This window comes from Octodon degus, unplaced genomic scaffold (assembly GCF_000260255.1).
Source record: "Octodon degus isolate 3935 unplaced genomic scaffold, OctDeg1.0 scaffold00090, whole genome shotgun sequence".
Lineage (NCBI taxonomy): Eukaryota > Metazoa > Chordata > Mammalia > Rodentia > Octodontidae > Octodon > Octodon degus.
This window is the reverse complement of record NW_004524666.1, coordinates 5,417,302-5,430,178: the sequence shown is the minus strand read 5'-3', so window position 1 is coordinate 5,430,178 and position 12,877 is coordinate 5,417,302. Positions and strand designations below refer to the sequence as shown.

Sequence of the window (12,877 nt, the reverse complement as noted above, 5' to 3'; positions counted from 1 at the left end):
GCCTAATAGTCTCACATTGTTCATCTTTGCATCATCTTGCAGGTGATGAATTATTCTTTCCTGCATCGTCGTTGTATTTAAGAGATCCTTTCTTACCTTTTCACTAGCTGCACCACCATCTTCAAGATCTGAAACTCTGTCTTCACTTTCACTTAAATGGTTTTGCAAGCTTGTGATTGAGATTTTAATTTCCTGTATAGTTCTTTGACTCTGCTTCATGCGATGTATTTCTTTCCTGTATTGCACATTCAAGTAATCTGTCATTTTTCTAATCTCCTCTATTTTTTTATGAATGTCTTCTTTAGAAGCAATCATAAATTCTTTTACTGCAGTGTTTTTTTCAGACTGGTTTTCTTCCCTATGTTTTTGTAGTTGCTTCTGTACTTCAGATGCTATGAGTTCTGAGAATTCTTTTTTTATTTCAGAAAAGAATTGTGCTCTCAGTTCCTCTATAACTTTCTGCTGTTGCTTATATACTATCGACGCTATTAATTCATGCATTTAAGCCGAGCTAACGACCTGTGCAGTTGTTCTGGGTGGGCATTGGGTTTCTTCCATATGTTTCTGCATTTGATTCTTTACTGCAGATGTTATTAATTCAGGGATTTCTTTTTTTATTTCCAATCTGAGTTCCTCTATACCTTTCTGCAGCTGTTTGTTTATTTCAGAAGCTGTTGATTCATTGCTTTCAGCTGTGTGATTCCCTATTTGTTCTGTGTTAGTGTCCTCTGCACTTGTTATGGGTGGGCTTGGGTTCTGAGCTTCCATTTTGTTCCTTCTTGTCATTTTGTGTAGCAGTGTCTTCTGACCTTTGTTGTAGATCTTTGTTGCAGTTATAACCTTAGCACCTACTGAAGTTCACGTGGAGATCTACATAGTTTGGATTTATGTAGCTGTGCCTGGCTACGGTCTGGCTGCTGTGCTCAGCTCCTTCCTGCTGCTGCCCTTGGGGGTGAACATGTTGTGCCCCTCTGGCAAGATTTTCTGCTCCTTTACTAGCTGGGTACTTCTATCCTCTACACTCTCTGCAGGAATTGCAGCTGCAGTGTTTCACCCCAGGCCAGTATGCCAGCCCTGAGCTGAGGCTGGAGGGGACACGGGGGAGTAGGGCGGAGAGGCAGCCCTCCCACACACTCATCGGGCCTGGGCTGGCACTGGATCTGGGGATTCCTGGAACGTGGCAGAAATTCCTACCCTGTGTGCGGGGCGTGTGGGGGTACTATGCATTGATAGGGGGCGTCCCAAGGTGGTGGAAGAGGGTTTCACCCATGCTGCGCCTGAGCTGGAACCAGTAGCAGGTCCCGCTGATGCAGGGTAGCCATAAACTCTCCCATACACTCACCGGACCTGGTCTAGGACTGGGTCTGGGGGTTCCCGCAATGCGGCAGAAATTCCTACTCGGCGGGTGGGGTAGGGGAAGTGCTGCGGAGTGGAGGGGCCTGTCCCAAAGGGGTCGAAGAGGGTCTCAACCACGCTGAGCCTGGGCTGGGACCAGTAGTGGGTCCCGCGAGCGCAGGGTAGCTGGAAGCTCTCCCACACACTCACCGGGCCTGGGCTAAGACTAGGTCTGGGGATTCCCAGAACATAGCAGAAATTCCTACTTGGCGGCAGGGTGGGGGAGGTGCTGCGGAGTGGTGGTGGGGCATCCTAAGGGTGTGGAAGAGGGTCTCACCCGTGCTCCGCCTAGGCTGGGACCTGTAGTAGGTCCTGCAGGCTCAGGGTAGCTGGAAGCTCTTCCACACACTCACCGGGCCTGGGCTAGGACTGGCGACCCACTAGTTCTTTAGGAGCTTGTATTTAATTTCTGTGGGTTTATGTTGTTTTTGTAGTTTTTTTTTATAAATAATTTTCAGTTGTATTTTACTGTTGTCAGATAGTATCCATGGGATAATTTCAGTTCCTTTACATTTACTTAAAAGTGCTACGTGTGTTAGTGTATGATCTAATTTGGAGAATATATAGCGGAGAAGAATGTGTATTCTGTTGTTGCTTATTGTTTAATTTTTCATGTCTGTTAAAATTTGTGTTATGTAGGAGAGTGTCCCTACATTGGATGTATATGTAGTAATAATTGTTATCTCTTGCTTGTACCGCTTTCCCTTAAAAAGTATGTAGTTAAAACAAAAAAAGAATAAAAAAGGGGGGCCGGGCAGATAACTCAGTAGAATGAGCACTTGCCTGGCAAGCATAATGCCCTGAGTTCAATCCCTAGTTCTGCAAAAAAAAAAAAAAAAAAAGTATGTAGTGACCTTCTTTATCTCTTTGGATGATTTTTGGTTTGAAGTTTATATTGTCAGCAACCAGGATAGCTACCCCTGCTTTTTTCTGATTTCTTGTGGCATTGAGGATTGTTTTCCATCCTTTAAGTGTGTGAATTTCCTTTTGTGTTAAATGTGTGTCTTGTATGCAGTATATTGTTGGAGTTTGTGTCTTAATCCACACCGCCAGTATGTTTCTTTTCATTGGCGAATCAAGGCCTTTTGTATTGATTGTTATAACTGATATATAGTGGCTTATCTTTACCATGTTATTTACCTGCTATAGGTTTCATACTTTTTTCCTCTGCTATGGTTTGTGTCTAGTTGTCCCTACAAAGCCTCATTTAGTCATTGGACCATTTCTGGAGTTTGATTGATTACTGTGGGTGTGTATGCTACACTTGCCCTGGGGCAGGTAATTTGCATTATGATGTAAGAGAGACTAGCTAGCTGCCTGAGCTGCAGCCATGCCCTTTGCTCTCTTGCTCTTTGCTACCACCATGAAAGGTTGCTCTCTGCCATGTGCCACGCTGCCTTGGAGCCAGCAGAGTATTGACTAAAACCTCCAGTAAGTGAGCTAGATAAACCTTTCCTTCCTTCATTTTGAGTGTCAGGTATTTATCCCAGCAGCAAGAGAAGAGCAACGGAGACACCCTCTTTTTAATTATTTGCTCCGTTTGGTGGTTCCTTTCTGTTGTTCTTGAAGCTGTGATCATTTCTGTCTCTTTGTAGAGTATCTGTCAGTTTCTTCAATTGTTCTTTGTCCTGGAAGGATCTTAATTTGCCATTGAATTTGATAGATAATTTTGCAGGTGTACTGGTTGACACTTTGCGTCAACTTGGGAAGTTTATTTAAGTGATTTAGCAGAGAGCTAGGATTCTTAGTTTGTAAACATTCTCATCCTGTGCAAGAGAAGGGCATGGACATTGTCTGAGTTTTATACCCCTAGCCCCAGGGTAGCTTGTTTATAATATAAGGAGGGGAGAAAGACTGGCTAGAAGCCATGGCTGTTGCCTTTTCCTTTGTTCTTTGCTGTTTTCTGCTGCCATAAACTGCTGCTCTTTGACATGTGTCACACTGCTTGGGAACCAGCCAAATATAGACTGAAACCTCCACTAACTGTGAGCTAAATAAGCCTTTCCTTTCTTAATTTTGGGTGTTGGGTATTTTGTCCCAGCTCCAAGTAAAAAGTACCTGAAACAGCAGGGTATATCAATCTGGGTTGGAAGTTATTTCTTTTAGGACCTGAAATGCTTTACTCCAAGTTCTTCTTGATTTGATGGTTTCTGTTGAGAAATCTGTAATGATTCTGTTGGGCTTTCCATTGTAGGTGATCTCTTTCTTCTCTCTAATAGTTTTTATTTATTTATCTTTTTTTGGTGGAACTGGAGATTGAACTCAGGCCCTTGCGTTTGCCAGGTAAGCGCTTATTCTACTGAGCTATCTCCCCAGCCTCCTCTAATAGCTTTTAATTTTCTATTCTTTTGCTGAATTTCTGAGGTCTTGATTATGTGTCTAGGTGTAGATTTATTATGACTATCGCTGTGTGGAGTTCTATATGCCTCACTTATGTGTATGTCAGTTTCTTTTCTCATACTTAGAAAATTTTCGCTAGGATTTCTTTTTTCTTTTTTTTTCCCCAGCTATATAAGTAAACATTAATTGGGCAGTATAATTAGCACAAAAACCAGATCATACAGTTATTTAGCAAACTCAGTGAAATCTCAGATGGTTCATCCACACCTTCAAAGGTTCTCTTCAGGCTGATGAAATATCCCGAAGGCACAATTATCTTTATGAACATTAGGCCAATTAAAATCTTCCAAAATCTATTCTAGTATATTCTAAGAACCATTCTGAACCATGAGAGTATAAAGTTTACCATATCTCATATCTTTTTAGAGGGAAAAGAATAACCCCCAAATATTTGAGACATATATTTCAGACATATATTTATCAAATAGCATTGATTTTTTTTTAAGTGAGCCAATTTTTAATATTCATTATATACAGCCTTCTGTGCTAAAAGGACTACCTTCTCAAGTTATTCTATAGTAGCTGCTTTGAGTTTGGCTTTTCTGTTAAAATGCCAGCTGATTACTTTTGAATATAAACTGGAATGTAAATTTTTAAAATACTTTTTAAAAGTGTATATTTTCAGTAATGATTACATTCATTACAGAATAGCATGTAAATTCTTACTAAATAATAAAAGTTTTTTTAAAAAAGAACAAATGAGAAAGTAGTAGGCTCCATGAAGAATTTTAGTTCCCTGATGGGGCAACAGGGCTCCCAACGAATAAGTAACACAACTGACATTGTTCAAATACTTAACATGGTTACAGGCATAAAAATATGTTCCGGCTACAAGCATATTTACTACAATCATAATAAATAGGTTTGAAGACCGCATTATTTTAGGGCACTCAACAGTTTAAAAGGAATTGAGTGCCAGCATACATTTTTTCTGTTTCTCCAAGTCTGTTTATAAAGTTGTGAATCTCAACATATTTTTTTCTAAGTCCCATTCTAAACTTTTAGATCCAAAACATGGTGGGCTTAAGTTTTCTTTTTGGCTTTCATTAATTATGGTCTATGCAATCTAAAAATTTTTCATGCTAATTCTCAAAATCTCTTCCAACTTACTTTTGAATGTGTTGGCATGTGACCTCTTTATATACTATATTTTTTGTATCAAAATGACCAACCTTTGAAATGTTAAAGAATTTAAAATATTTCTTAATTTATTAAACATTTAAGGAAAAGTACTTTTATATCCAGTCTTGTGAAGCCATTAGATGTTTGCAAAGTTTTTGTAGATGAACCAATGGACCTAGTTCTAAGTTATCTGTAAGTATGATCACTATGTATAGATCGTTTTCCAATAAGTTAATGTGTTAAATGTGAGGAAGAAGTAGGAAATTCTGCTGACACGGAATCATATCTTCTTTATTTAAGAAATTCGTAGCTGTTATCAGAATTCACTTCAAAAGTCAACTTCCGGGATATCAGCAAACCAATCAGGGCAAAGGTACACTAAGAAGAACAGCACCAGGTCGAGGAGGATGAATAGCCAGAGGTCCAGCCAGTAGCACTGCTTGGGAAGCCCGTTAGTGCTGGACTGCGGCTGCATATGATTCTGCTCCGGCCTGTGAGCTGCAGCCTTGCTGCGCTGTTCCTGGAGACCCTGGGCACCCTCCACCTCTATCTTGTGCTGCGCCCTGTTCTGCTAGTATTTCTGGAAATAATCTTTTTATGTTATTTGTGCTGTCTCCCACTGCTTCATTGACATATTATATTATTTTCTTTGCATTGTCTTATAGCTGCTAAATTATTTCCTTGTTCCTTATTACTTTTAAGAGATCTTTTATTTCATGTTCATTAGCTGCGCCACTGTCTTTGAGGTCTGAAAGTCTATCTTCAGTTTCATTGAAGCTGTTTTGCCAGCTTTCAATGGAGTTACCAGTTTCCTGGATACCTGTTTGAATCTGTTTCATGCATTCTAATGCTTTCCTGTGTTCATTCAGTGTTTCCATCATTTTTCTGTTCTATTTTTCTCCCTGTGTCTTTTTTAGCTCTGCTGAGCAGTTCTTTCATGATTGTTGTCCTTTCTTTTTGGATCTAAGAGATTATTTCTGATCTTATTTCTTCTGTAGCCTGATGGATTTGTTTCATTACTTTAGTTGCTATCATTTCAGAGATTTCATTTGTTTGATTTCCAAGTTGTTGTATATCTTTGTCTTCTGGATTTGTTCTGGATTGGCTAGAGGACTGAGGTTGCCTTTTGTTCCTGTGTTTTGGCTTTTTTATTTTTTTATGTTAGAAAAGGGTATACACATTGTTCAGGGTCTCACTACTAGATCAGACTCCTAGTGATCCACCTGTTCACAGCCTCCCAAGAGCTGAGATTACATCCACACGCTACCACACCCAATCTCAATTGCTGTCTCAGTGTGCCCCATGGACAGGGCCGGCATGGCAGGCCTGGGGATCGAAACCTCCCTTTTGGATTTTGTCAAATGCTTTTTCTCCATCTATTGAAATGATTATGTGGCCTTTGTCTTTAGTTCTGTTAATGTGATGTATTACATTTGTTGCATTGCAAATGTTGGACTAGATTTATGTATCTCTGAGATGAATTCTGGTCGGGCATGTTGTATAATCCTGATGATTTGCTGCATTGTTTGCCAGTATATTATCAAGGATTTTTGATTTTTTTAAATTTTTTTATTAGATTGGTTTGCAGTTCTGTTTTTTGATGGGTGATTTCTTTGGTTTTGGTATCAGGGTGATGCTTGCTTGCTTGAATGAGTTTAGGAGTATTGCTTCTCTTCATTAAATTTTGAGAAATAGTGGAATGAGATTTTTCTCTTAATTTTTTTGAAGAATTGAGCAGTGAATCCAAGACAAGACCTGTCTTCTTTGTTGGTAGGTTTTTAATTATGTTTTCAATTTTATTCCTATTAGTTTAGTTAGAATATTTATTTATTTAGCGGAACCAGGGATTGAACTCAGGCCCTTGCACTTGCCAGGAAAGCGCTTATTCCACTGAGCCATCTCCCCGGCCCCCTAGTTAGAATTTTTAATATCCTATTGCTTCTGCTTTGTTAGTTCATATATATCTAGAAGTCTTCCCATTTCTTCTGCATTTTCCTTTTTTTTTTCTATTCAGATGCTTCCTGAGTGGTTTTACTCAAATACTTTTATGTAAATTATTGTTTAACTTAATGTCTTTTCCCTAAAAACATTTTTAGTTAATAATTGTGGTGCCATTACCTATATATCTTAAAAAACACATGTGATTCTGCAATCAATCCTTACTCTAATTCTAATACCTATATATATATACGTACTTAAATTTTCAGGATTAAAGTATTTAATTTGTATAAGCTTAAATAATTACTGAATTTTAATACGGAATACATTAGTATCTGTATAATTTTAGCTTTATTTATAAAAACATTTTCTTACAGCAGCATTTGCATTGCAAGTGAAGTGAGACCTTACGATGTTGCAGTGTGCAAGAATTCTTACTGCAAATCAGACTGAGCAGCTACAGTGTTGCTCTGGAACAACTTATTAAAGGACGCATCTGTCTTAGCTACAAGAAAGCAGTTCCTATAAAATATAAAAACTCTAATAACTTATCCAAATCTTGCAACTACATTAGAAAGTTATCTCTATAGAACTAGCAAGATTATTAAAATATTCCAAACAGTCAAGATTACCTTTACCCCTAGAAAAACATTCTAATGAATAAGTAAAAATTATATTACTAAATGGTATTTTTCAGTTAAAACATATGAACTTTTAAAAAATTGATTGAAGATTTCTGGAGTAAAACAATAAAAACAACACCATGGGAAGTTAGTAAAAGAAAATGAGGACTAATTTGAAACTTTTTTTTTCTTTTCTGTATTTAGGGGTCTTCATGGTCTCACTACTTAGATCGACTCCTAGTGATTCTCCTGTTTTCAGCCTCCCAAGTGCTGGGATTCAGGCACGTCACCATACCCAGTATCAATCACTGTCTCAGCGCGCCCCTGGGCAGCACTGGCATGGCAAGCTTGGGATCAAGCCCTGGCTGCTGCACTTTGCTGAAGTGGGTGCTTTAGTCTGCTAAACTATAAAGTTGGCTGAAACTTTAAAACATTATTAAAGACCAGGTGAAATTCCTCAATATCAAATACTTACGTTGAGCTTGTTTTTGTTGAGTTCGCTTCCAGATTGCCAATCAAAGTATCAATACTTTCTTGTAGATTTTTTTGGTATTTAGGACAGGGTTTTCAAGGTGTACAGGGTTTCACTGTATAGATCGGACTTATAGTCATTCTCCTGTTTACAGCCTCCCAAGTGCTGGGATTACAGGCTTGTGCCACCATGCCCAGTCTCAATTGCTGTCACAGCGCATCCCGGGGGTGGAGCTGGCACAGCAGGCCAGGGGATCAAACGTCCAGCCCCTGTGTCTGCCTAAGCAGGTGCTTTAATCCGCTGAGCTATTTGGCTGGCTCTTCTTCTAGATTTTTGAGATTGACTTTTCTGTCTACTTTAGACTCAGTTGTCTGTCCTGTGAAATATGAAATGCACATTCTCTGGATGTAGAAATTGGCTATTTAATCATTATTTCTACTCCATCATTTTTGCTATTATCTTCTCCATTGTCTCTCTTCTGAAGACACATCATCATAGTCCACATCATTTAAATGCATTTTCTGTCTTGTTAGAATGCAGATTTTTTTGTTATTGTTTTTATTTATTGGATATGGGGTCTCATTACACAGTTCAGACTCATAGTGATCCTCCTGCCTTAGTCTCCCCAGTGCTGGGACTACAAGTGTGTGCTACTATGCCCGGTTTCAGGGCCGGCATGGTATATGGTACCAGGGATCGAACTCAGGTCTTTGAACTTGCCAGGCAGCCACTTAGACCACTGAGCTATCTCCATAGCCTAGATTATTGAAGTAGTTTTGGTGGTGGTCTGGATTTCTGCAGGATCTGTTATTTGACCCTTTTATTGCTAATTGCATATATCTGAGTCCCCCGCTTTTTTGGAAAGGTCTCCTGAAGGTTTGTCAATTTAGTTTAATCTTTCAAAGAACTAACTCTTTGAATAATTGATTGTTTATATTCTATTAGTCTCCCTTGCCTTGTTTTGATTTTTATAATTTCTTCATTTGAGTTTTGAGCTTTCCTTGCTGTTCTTTTTCTAGAAACTTGAGGTTTAACATTAAGTTGTTCATTAGAGCTTGCTCTTTTTTTTTTTTTTTTTTTTTTTTTTTTTTTGGATTTACCAGTTTATTATGATTTATAAGTGTCATTTTAAAAACATCAGTCCATTAAACCATGTAGAAATAAGTATGCAAAAAGTCTGCAAAACAAAACATACTTTAAACATGTTTAAGTAGATCGATTATCTGAAATTTCTGGCCACTCAGTCCCTTCATTATTAGGCAATGGCAGCCAAGTAGTCCTTAACTTCAGTTGGAGTGAGCCTCCTGAAGCCAGCTTCATTGCAGATGCCAACCTCTATGTTATCTTCTGTCATTTGCCCTTCAAAGCTCTCCTTTAGGGTTAAGATGGCTGTGTGAATGGCATCTTCAAGCTCCAGATCTTCATTATATCTTTTCTCAAGGAAAGTTTTCCCATTCACATAGTTCTTTCCCATGGCTGTGGCCTTCCAGGCAAAGTAAGCTCCAGATGGGTCTGATTGAAATAAATATGGCCGTCCCTCATTCCAACCACAAATAAGTAAAGAAACACCAAATGGACGAACACCACCCGACTGGGTGTATTGCTGCATCACGGAAGCTACTCTCTGTACCAGCTGGGCTGTGGGGATGGGCTCCTGGTAAACAAGGTAGTACTGCTGGGCGAGTTTCCGAGCTCTGTGCACAAGCACTCTGTAATCTGGGCCCATGCCGCTGTACACCAAACCTATGTGTTTGGTAATTGGCTCTACTTTGTGTTCACTTCGCTCATCGTACAGAATGGACTTCTGTTTCTTCTCAGTTGCTAATACCACACCATTCGCAGCTTTAATTCCCACCGAAGGGGCTCCTCCAGCTACAGCTGCCAATGCATATTCAATCTGGACAAGCTTACCAGATGGGCTGAAGGTTGTCAGCGAAAAGCTGTAACCGCGTTCTGCCATCTTTACTCGGAGAGGCCCCTTGCTCTTTTTATAATATGTGAATTTACAACTATAAATTTCCATTGTGGGACTACTTTCATTGTGTCCCATCAGTTCTGATGTGTTTTATTTACATTATCATTTCATTGTAGAAACTATCTCTAATTTCACTTGTGACCCATTGTTTGTTTAGGAGGGTCCTATTTAATTTCCATGTGTTAAGTTCTTATGGTTCCTGTTGTCATTGATTCCCAATTTTATTGCACTGTGGTCTGATGCTATTCATGAGATAATTTCAATTCCCTTGCATTTACTTAAATGTGAGCATGTTCTATGAGTAAGTATGTGGTCTGTTTTGGAGAATATCCCATGTGCAGCTCAGAAGAATGTATATTCTGATGTTGTGGGATAGAACACTGTATACATCTACTGAATCTAATTGTTCATAGGTTTGTTTCAGATCTCATATTTGAATTTTTTTTTGTCTAGTTGATGTATTTGTGACAGTGGGTTATTAATGTCCCCTATTACAATTATGTTAGTGATTATTTGATCTTTCATGTACAATAATACTAGTTTTATATAGTTTGATTTGCCAGTATTTGGTGCATATATGTTTATGATTATTATCTCTTCCCTTTGGATTGTTCTCTTCACATGGATGTCATGACCTTGTTAATCTCTCTTAATCACTGTTAATGTGAAATTCTCTGAATACAAATAGAATAGCTGCTCCTGCTTTTTTCCAGGTTCTTGTTGCATAGAGTATTGTTTTACATCCTTTGACTTTCAGTCTATGAATTTTTTTTTCAGTTAAATGTGTTCTCATATGCAACATAATGTTAGTTCTTTTTTTTTTTTATATATGAACTTAGAACAGGGTCTACAGGGTCTCACTACTTAAGTTGGACTCATAGTGATTCTCCTGTTTTCAGCCTCCCAAGCGCTGGGAGTACAGGTGTGTGCTACCATGCCCAGTCTGAATTGCCTTCTCAGTGCACCCGGGGGCATGGCCGACACAGTACCGTGGTGATTGAATCCTGGCTGCTGCGCTCTGCTGAAGCAGGCATTTTAGTCTGCTGAGCTATCTGGCTGGCCCTAGATATTGCTTCTTAATCCATTCTATGAATATGTTTATTCTGATTGTTGAATTGGGCTGGAGATACAGCTCAGCGGCATAAGTGCCTGCCTGATTGTTGAATTTGGATCATTAACATTATGGTTAAAGTAGTATGCAGTGAGTTAACCTGTGTCATCTTATTTTCTTTCTTTCTTTTTGTTTTTTGCAACCACAAAATCCCGTGTTTTTTACAAAGGCCAATGCTGATTCTTATGGTGAGCTTATCAGTAGGATTTCTGGTAATGAGCACGGGCACCAGGGCCTCCAGACTTTTTAGATTCGCAGTGACAAGGGTCAGCCTACCAACAGGGTCTGGTCATACTGGATGAGAATATCTTTGATCTCTTTCTTGGAAGCCTCATCAACATATTTCTGGTAATAGGCCACCAGGGCTTTGCAGATAGACTGACGGATAGCATAGATCTGGGCAACATGACCACCACCCTTCACAAGGACATGAATGTCAATACCAGCAAACTGCTCCTTGCCCAGAAGCAGAACAGTGGCCAGTAACTTATATTGCAGCATGTGCGGCTCGATCATCTCCAGGGGACACCTGTTCATCTTGATGAGGCCATTGCCCTGCTTTCAGTATGCCATGGCTGTGGCTGTCTTCTTGCTACTGAAAACTTACACAGACTGCAGCAGGCCCTTAGCCTGCATGGTCACTAGTGCAGACTCTAGAGCTCCTCACACGCAGTGCCGCAACCGGAAAAAGGGTCATCTTATTTTCTGTTGTTGCCCCCCGCCCCTTTTTCCCCCTTCATTGCTTACTCTGCGTTGTAAATTCATTCTTTTGGGATTCATGGAGTTGTAATCTTTGTTACCTCTTTGTAGAAGAAAGTCCTACAGACCATTTTGGAGTGTTGCTGTGGTGGTCATTAGTTTCTTCAGGTGTGGTTACACTGAAATATCTTATTTTTCCACGAATTTTGAAGGAAGTTTTGTGGGCTACCTCAATCTAGGTTGGATATTTTCTTTTAGGGCTTGAAATACTTCACTCTGTGTTCACTTTGACTTGTGGGTTTGTATTGAGAAGTGGGGTTTGATTTTGTTGAGCTTTCATTTAAAGGTGATTTATTTTCTCTAACCGCTTTTAATATTGTTATTAAAATTTCTGGAATCTTTTACATGCTTTGGTTTAAATTTTTTTAATCATGCTCAGTTGAAGATCTGTATGCTCACTTATTTGTCAAATTCTTTTTCCATGCTTAGGATGTTTACTGATATTTCTGCTATGAACAGGTTTTTTGTTTTTTTGTTTTTTTGTTTTTAATGTCATTTGCACTGGCTCCTGTTTTTCATTGAGTCCAGTTAATCTTACATCAGTCTTTACATCATATAGCAGCTGTTCATTCTTGTGTGTGTGTGTGTGTGTGTGTGTGTGTGTGTGTGTGGTCTCTTGTTATTTTTTGAGAAATCTTTCTGCTCATTATGGAGAACCAAGATCCTGTCTTCTAGATCTGATATTTTGTCCTCATATTGGCTCATTTGATGTATATGTATGTACTCAGTGGAATTTTTAATCTTCTGAATATTTGTTTGATTGTAGTTCATGGATTCCATTTCTTTCCAGTGTTGGGCATTGATAGTTTACATCATTTTCCTAAGCTGCTCTGTTTTTTTTATCTGTATCTACTTTAGCATCATTAAGCACATGTTTATTATGGTCACCATCTCTGTAGTTACCTGAAAAACTAAATCAAATCAAATTTATTTGAGCTTTTTGTTTTTTTGTTTTTGTTTTTCTGGAGCCTTATTTGTTTGTTTTGTTACTTGTTAAGAGTCCAGGTGGGAGGCTTTTGAATTATTGTACCTCATTATTCCCTGAGTTTGTGTTTGCTAAGTTGAAAGTTTGGGGTTGTATC

At 38.9% G+C, this 12,877-nt stretch overlaps 2 protein-coding genes and 1 pseudogene across 5 annotated transcripts in view; 1 reads left to right on the top strand and 2 right to left on the bottom strand.

Annotated features, from left to right (window-relative positions):
• The window catches only part of Atg5 (autophagy related 5), a 180,210-nt gene that overhangs the window by 66,869 nt on the left and 100,464 nt on the right, over positions 1 to 12,877 (top strand). The gene's annotated exons all lie outside the window — the stretch shown is intronic.
• On the bottom strand, positions 9,044 to 9,920 carry LOC101571089 (proteasome subunit alpha type-2). Its single transcript, XM_004637463.2, has one exon. It carries the CDS (start codon positions 9,908 to 9,910, stop codon positions 9,206 to 9,208), a length of 705 nt encoding a protein of 234 aa, XP_004637520.1. The 5' UTR covers positions 9,911 to 9,920; the 3' UTR covers positions 9,044 to 9,205.
• On the bottom strand, positions 11,234 to 11,675 carry LOC111818401 (annotated as a pseudogene).